Source organism: Nuphar pumila, chromosome 12 (genome assembly GCF_984573655.1).
Source record: "Nuphar pumila chromosome 12, dmNupPumi1.hap1.1, whole genome shotgun sequence".
Classification (NCBI taxonomy): domain Eukaryota; kingdom Viridiplantae; phylum Streptophyta; class Magnoliopsida; order Nymphaeales; family Nymphaeaceae; genus Nuphar; species Nuphar pumila.
Window position 1 is genome coordinate 9,076,085 of NC_143260.1, and position 7,442 is coordinate 9,083,526.

Genomic DNA, 7,442 nt, shown 5'->3' on the forward strand with positions numbered 1-7,442 from the left:
CGACATCCTCTGTAGTGTTTCTCTAATCATGTATAACATCAATTGTGCATGAAAGTTCTTTATTGCCTGCTAGTCAAAAATCTATATCCTTAATTTGTTTGGCAAGTGCATGTCCTCTGTGTGTATAAGCTCAATGTTTGGAATAGTTGGAGGTTCGCTAAAGGACTGAGCTCAATAGATGGTGCTTGAGATAAATGTAATTATCTACAAGATTATCATAATTTCATTAATTAACTGCTTCTTGTATATTGCTTTCAATTGCTTGTTTAACTTCACAACTGATGTCTTCTTGTTCAACTTTGAGAGCAAGAGTAAATGTTGCTACTAAATAATATTGATTATACATCATCATCGTACGAAATATTTATTCGTATTTGATGGCTATCTATGTTTGGAAAATAATTATGCCTGAGGCTCAATAACTCTTCTGCATAATTGGTTTTATGAGACATCAAAGCCACAAATTTGATGAATATAAATCTTCAATTAATGTGATCAGTGCTACATTAGTATACTTTAACCATTTCAGAGGTATTCATTAACTGCCTATACTAAACATACATCATATCATTCATCTAATGAAAATATCATGTGAGAAAATGCCATCCATATACTCTTCATACATTCAATTAACACAACTACCTACAACAACTACTATGAAAACCAACTACCCACAATGCCCCATAACCCCTATCCAATGCTTGTGCATAATCAACCATATCCCTATTACACAGATACAAAAACACTGAACATTAATTGAAGGACAAATAAACAAAGATAAACAATCAACAACACACACACACACACACATATATATATATATGAAAAAACCTAAACGGTAAATCTAATGACAAATATTAAATAAAACATAAAAAAACATATAAAAAACATTCAGAAAATCAACCAAACATAAATACCCATGGGGCTATTAAATGTTTATATATACAAAAAATAGAAATATCTAAAATAAAATAAATTATATTGTTTATATGGAACTCACCTTTCAACCTAATTGGGTAAGTCAATGCGAAGGATACAACAACCCCGTCAGAATGCAGTAAAAAAATTTCACAAGAATGCAAAAAAAAGTATTGAGGGTTCTAGAGGAAAAATGATTAGGTTTTTTCAGAACCAAATGAAAACAATGAACAAAAATGACTATATATTATTCAACAAGAACCCGAATATACAAAAATTTTCATGCCAAAATCTTGCTCAAATCATCATATATTTGCATATCTCTTTGAAGATCAGATACTAAAGGAGGTTCTCAGTGTATCTCACAGATTTAGTACTATATATATGAATTTAATAAGATATTTGCAAAGTTACGAAGTTTCATTAACAAGAGGTTTGCACGGTACCTCACAAATTTTGTATTACATGTGCAAATTTAGTTTGAAATTTGAAAAGTTATGATGTGATGAGATTATCAGGTGGTTCACACTGTATCTCTCAAATTTTATATTATATATATATATATATATATGAATTTAGTCTCATATTTACAAAGTTACAAGTTTCAGTTCATCAATAGGTTTACAAATTTGGTTATGCTAAATTGGTGAGGTTTTAAAAAAAAATACAAGACAATCTACTTTTTAGTGAGTTTGTAAAAAAGTCTTAGCTGAACAGTACGGTCATTTCCCGTATAAAATATCAGCCTTAACCCCCATATTGCTGAGGTCAAGTGACTCAAGTTCAGGTCGGCCCAACGGTACTTTTCAAGCTCTTACTTGAGAATTGGGTATCCGATGTAAACTAGACCCGTACACAGCCCTATGTGCAAATTCAAAATTTTTATTTAAGGGACACGGATTTTTAAAATTTTTAATCAGATCTCTTGACATTTCAATAATGCAATTGAGATATTATTAAAAAAGACGTGTTAACAAATATTTAAAAACATTAAACATTGATCCGACCCGCTTTCGCTTCTCCTACGACAAGCCGAGGCAAGTCCAGTTTTCGGTCCACCTGGACCCGACCTGCACGAAAGACCGCACCCTCCGCCGACGCTTGTGTACAGATCTTAGATGGACGGCTCTCAGAAACGAGCCGTAATGCACACGATCAAACCTCACATTCTTGGTATTTCCCGGGAGTCCGTCGTCGTCAGACGCCCCAAATTCCCGGTCGATGGAGAGGGGAACGCCAAAGCGATGCCGTCGGCCGTCGATCAACTCGCTAGACGACGGATGCCTCATGCACGTCTTCAGCTTCCTGCCTCCCCTCCCTGGTACGTTCTTCCTCTCAGCTCCTCTGCTCCCTCCCTTTCTAGGGTTTCGTTTTTTACCCCAATATGTGCCTTAAATCCCTTCAAATTTCTATGGCAGTCGAATCCCCTCAAGTTTATGCTCCGTATGATTTGGGGTTTTCTTTTTTTTAGGTGCTATGGAATTCTTTTTGGAATCACAATTTGTATTGCCCAAATCTTTTTTTGAATAAGGTTGTATTTCCCAAATCTTGATTCATGTATATTTTTCTCCTTTAAGTTGTCTTTGTGGTTGATTTTAGTGGTAGTAGACATCACCAGAAGGGGTTGTGGCTATTGGGTTTTAGATGTGTTTGGATATAGATGGATTGTTTCTCATTAGCTGTGTTTGGATTGCATCTGTATCGTTCAAGGTAATTTTTCGGCCAGGGGTTTTCTCGGAGATATTTTCAAAAAGTGTTTTTTTTTTCTCGGGAAAATCTCGGAAGCTATGAATAATAAAAAATATAAGAAATAATAGGTTTTATAGTATTATTCTTGCAACAATATAAATAAACATTTAGAAAATGTTTTAAAATATATAAAAAACCAAAAAAAGGCACTTAAAATATATTACAAACATGATTTTTTTTTATATCTTGAAAATATTTTGGAAAAAATCGCTATAATTTTGAAAATCTTGGGAAAATATTGGCTGTCCTTGATATGCCAATAATATCGTGATATTTTCAAAATATAGGAGAGATCAGTGACTATGATTGTACCCACATATCCACCAACTGGGGATCTGTTACTAGATTGGGTTTTGGAGCATATGACAATATCCCAACTCTTAATTTTATGGGCAACGAAAACGGGATTTGGGTAGCATAACTTTGATTATGTTCCTCCTAGGTAACTAGGAATGTGGGAGTGTCTGGGATATTGAAATACAGAGCATAAGTGTCACGGTGAATTGCTATTTTTTAAACATGTTTGTGAGGCGTTTAGATGCACAAACTTATCTGGAAACTTTGGGATTATTTGGGATATAGTGATATGGAGCGTGAGGCCATGCCACAATGAACAGGCAAATCGCTGTTTTCCCGATAAGCGGGTGCATCCAAACATCCCTTCAAAAATTAGATCATATTGGTATTTCAAAGTTGCAATTGGCTTACCAATTATGCTGGGTTTGAGTCCTGTGCTTGCCTGTCAAAAAAGAAAAAGAGATCTTCAATGATGTACAGACATGTCTTGAACATGATATCCAAATAATTTGATTGGAGCTGACAACCAAGAATCCTAGATTAAACTGGCTTGGCCATTCGTAAAGCAAATGAATCACCAACCTTGTAGTCAGAGTATGAACATGCCATTGAAACCTTTCTTGTTTTGAAGAATCGAACATTAGCAGCTCAAACTTGTAATTCTTCTTATCATAAACATTATAAACCATGCTTCCAATGCATGAGCTTATTATTATTAGCAGGACAGGCTTGTGGTCCTTCTTACCGATAAACATTATAAACCACACTTCTATGCAAAAATCAAGCCAGTTAGGGGTGTAACCAGGTCGGGTTCAGGTAAGGTCTTATCAGACCAATTCTGAATCGGGTATAAAAGTAAGACCCAAACCCGACCCAATCAAAATCAGGTTCGGGTTCAGGTATACATCAGGTTGGGTAAACCGGGTCAGGTTCCGGTCTGGGTCTGGATGGAAAAGTAGACCCATATAGGTTAACGGGTTTGGGTTTCAGCTTAGGTCTTGATATGATCGTTATTCTAGACTTAATTACCCTCCAATAAAAATATGTAGATGGAATCAGCTGTTTATTTAGAAGATTATATGCTAACAAAATAGAAGTTTAATAAGTATTCTAAATAATGTCAAAATCTGGATATAAAAAGATTATATGCATGCCAACCAAACATTTTAAGTTGAAACAGAAAAACCAATGATATATTATATTTAAAATGTATCAATTTCAATGGGTTATCGAGTATTATTTTGGGATTCACTTCAATTCGACAATTTCCACGACAAAAGGCAACAGGAAGTGTATGAAAAAATGAATTAAAGTTTAGATTACTAAAATGCAATGCATATTAATTCTAAGTTTATCAACATCTTTAAATGTTTAATTGAATATATAATATTTACCAATTAGAAACTTTCAGACGGATCGGGTATGAAGCAAATTCAGGTACAGGTCGGTTCAAGTATATAGTCGGATCAAGTACGGGTCAGTTCTGGCTCTGGTGTATTGCCGGTTCAGGCACCAAACGGGTTCGGATACATAATTGGGTCGAGTCAGTTTTAAAATATGGAGAACCATTTGGGTCCAGGTACATAATCGGGTCGGGTCTGTTTGGGTTTGGGTCTTCATTTACAATACCCAAGACCTGACCTGTTTTCACTACGGGTCTATATTTTGGACCCGACCCAAACCTATCGGTTCGGGACATCAGGTTGGGTCAGCTATACCCAACCCAGTTACAGCCCTAAAGCCAGTTTCAATCACTTCTCCATGTTTCAATGTCATTTTTTTCAAACAAATTATGAAGCTAAGTTGTTAACTTTGTGATTCAACTGTATGTCCAATTAAGGCTCAAAACGTGACAACCATGCATGGGTGATCTTTATTGGTGTTAGTTGAGTGATTCTTCGTCTGATACTCTTGATGCTTGTCACTGATATTTGTTGCTTGTAATATGATTAGTTAAGTATTACATTCTTGTACTCTCTCTCTCATTCTTGGAACTGATACAAATCCCAATAACTATTTTCTTTTTATATTAGGGCTTCACATTGGTTTGGCATACTTCAATATCATGTTTAAGATTTTCATGTGTTTTTGCTTTTCATTCCCCTCTATTATGTCATATAGATATGGTTTTATCACTTGATGTTGGGTTTGCAGATAGGTTTAACACAGCACTAGTTTGCCTCAGATGGAGGTTTTTGGTGTGTCATCCTCGCTTGTGGCTACGTGTAGATAGATCGATCACAAGTTCCTCTGAAGTGGGTGTTTTTTCCAATTTAGAAAGTGCAATTACTGCAGCAAGGTTAGTTTGAATGTTTGATGCATCTTTGGGCAACAATCTTGAACATCAGGAAAAAAATAATCTAACCGATCCTCGTAATTTGTCAAGGCCTGGTGATACCATTCTAATATCATCCGGTGGAAGTCATTTGGCGTGTGACATTCAGATAAAGAAGCCGCTTTGCCTGGTAAGCAACTCCTGGCTTTTAGCGCAGTTTTCATCAAATGACCAGTCATTTATTATCGTGTAAATCTTCTGTGAGTTGTCCACATTTAACTTCTATTATTGCTTATGTTATGGATTCGCTGGAATTATTTCACTGTAGCATTAGAAGAATGGATTTTGTTGGATTGTTATTTGGAATTTTGTCACTCTTGACTATGTCATTCATAAAGCTTTTGCTAGCTTGGTGACTTTGAAAGATGGTCTAGTTATTCTCTCTCTTTTCATCATTTCATATACTTTTGAAGGTTTCTTCATTTTTGTGTGATATTGTTGACAGTCCATTTCCTCAGATCTTACAGTATTATTTGGTCTCATGATAGCAATTATACGGGAATTGTCGATCTTTTATAGTGGGAGTTGAATGTGGATGATGATGTAAAGTTTCCAATGTGAATTTAGGCCGGCTTGGGTGACTGCCCTCTTTTAGTGCTCCTGGCCCAGTGAATATTGCTTATTCTGGTTTATAACATGACATTTCATGTTTGAAACCAAAAATGAAAGTTGCTCATCATGTCATGTTTTGTTTTTGTCCAGATTGGTGGCGGTGATAACCCTGATGATACAGTACTCATCTGCTCTCGAGGCTCCGACAGGTTCGCTTGGCTCCTTGCCGGATGAAAGAGTTATACATGAGCTATTTCCTTTTCGGTCAATAAAAATTTCTCGATGTCCATTCTATGTTCATGCAGCGCTCTTGAGTTTCTATCAACATGCAAGATATCAAATTTGACCGTGAAAGCAGAGCTGGGATGCTGCCTGCTTCATCGGAGTGGTAGGCTAACCATTGAGGGCTGTGTGCTTCAATGCGAAGAGCATCCTCTTGACCATCTGTCATGTGCGATAGTGAGCACTGCAAGTGCAATGCCTTCGGCTTCCGATTTACCATCACCAGCCAAGCCTTTGAAGGGAGGTAACAGTGTCTCTGTGTCACGGACACGAATTGAAGGGGGTGCCAGGGCTGTCTTAGCAAGTGGGAGTCTGGCACTGCAACAGGTACGAGTGATGTACGCTAGGACAGCTATGTTTTTCTGGTTTAATGTATCACAGAGGTTGCCAGTGGAGAATGTCTAACGATCATACAGAAAGGTTTGGCTCATGCTTGTGTGATGTAATGGTAGTTGCTCATTGTAAAGGTGTTTATTAGGCTAATTACACTGTTGTGTGGCACTCGACCATTTTCAAATCCAGATGACTCTCTCTCTCTCTCTCTCTCTCTCATATGTGCGTAACACACCTGTGTGCGCGTGGATAAGTACATGTGTACATACATGTATTTGCAGGTCAATGACTAGTTGGTGCAGTGGAGATTGAAGAATGTTCTCCCAAGTCTGTCAAGTGCAATACGCTTGTGATCTGTCATGATAAGGTTCCTAGTGGGTGATTCTTCCACTCTTGGATGGAAGCATGTTATGCATCCTTATAGTTGGATTTTGGAAAATCAACTCACAAACACAAGGCTTTTGCTGCCGTGGATGGTGCATCATTTTTTTCTCCTTTTTTTTGTTTTTAGATATTCTGTACCTTTTCGTTACTGAAACATACTTTCTATTTTTTGTATGTGATAGTTATGTTACAAAAGTTATCACCAAAAGACATTTTTTGATGTTCGTTTGGTCAAGAAACTTTATGCTTGGCATAATCAGTATAACCTTGTGATTTTGAATGCTCAGGATGTGTTTCTCTTGCTGCAAGGCGAAAGCAGTAGGTTCCCTGGTGATTGAAGCGGGTTGCCTTGGGGTTTTAGGCAGTCGGGCATGTCAATCATAACTCGCCAGTAAGGATGCAAATGGATGGGATTCAGGATGGAGGTTTTGCAAATTTTGGTTGTTTCGATCAGACTCTTTGGGATCTGATAACCCAAAACAAAATATAGGCTATAAGGAGTCCAAGTTGGATGAAGGTAGAAATCAGAACCGAGGCACAATTTGGGGCCATTTTAACTTGGATGAATGCTCACGATGTTTGACTTGGCGAA

At 37.0% G+C, this 7,442-nt stretch overlaps 1 protein-coding gene across 2 annotated transcripts; it reads left to right on the forward strand.

The window, feature by feature from the left end:
- The first annotated feature begins 1,926 nt into the window (after positions 1 to 1,926).
- LOC149819915 (F-box protein SKIP5-like) lies at positions 1,927 to 7,096 on the forward strand. 2 transcript variants are annotated; one of them, XM_089983057.1, is made up of 6 exons: positions 1,927 to 2,239; positions 5,119 to 5,263; positions 5,351 to 5,429; positions 6,002 to 6,060; positions 6,157 to 6,553; positions 6,748 to 7,096. In XM_089983057.1, exons 1-5 carry the CDS (start codon positions 2,140 to 2,142, stop codon positions 6,536 to 6,538), a joined length of 765 nt encoding a protein of 254 aa, XP_089839183.1. In that variant the 5' UTR covers positions 1,927 to 2,139; the 3' UTR covers positions 6,539 to 6,553; positions 6,748 to 7,096. The 2 variants fall into 2 exon arrangements, with proteins under 2 accessions (XP_089839183.1, XP_089839182.1); XM_089983056.1 differs by lacking the exon at positions 6,748 to 7,096 and having other exon boundaries at positions 6,157 to 6,732.
- The last annotated feature ends 346 nt before the right edge of the window (positions 7,097 to 7,442 follow it).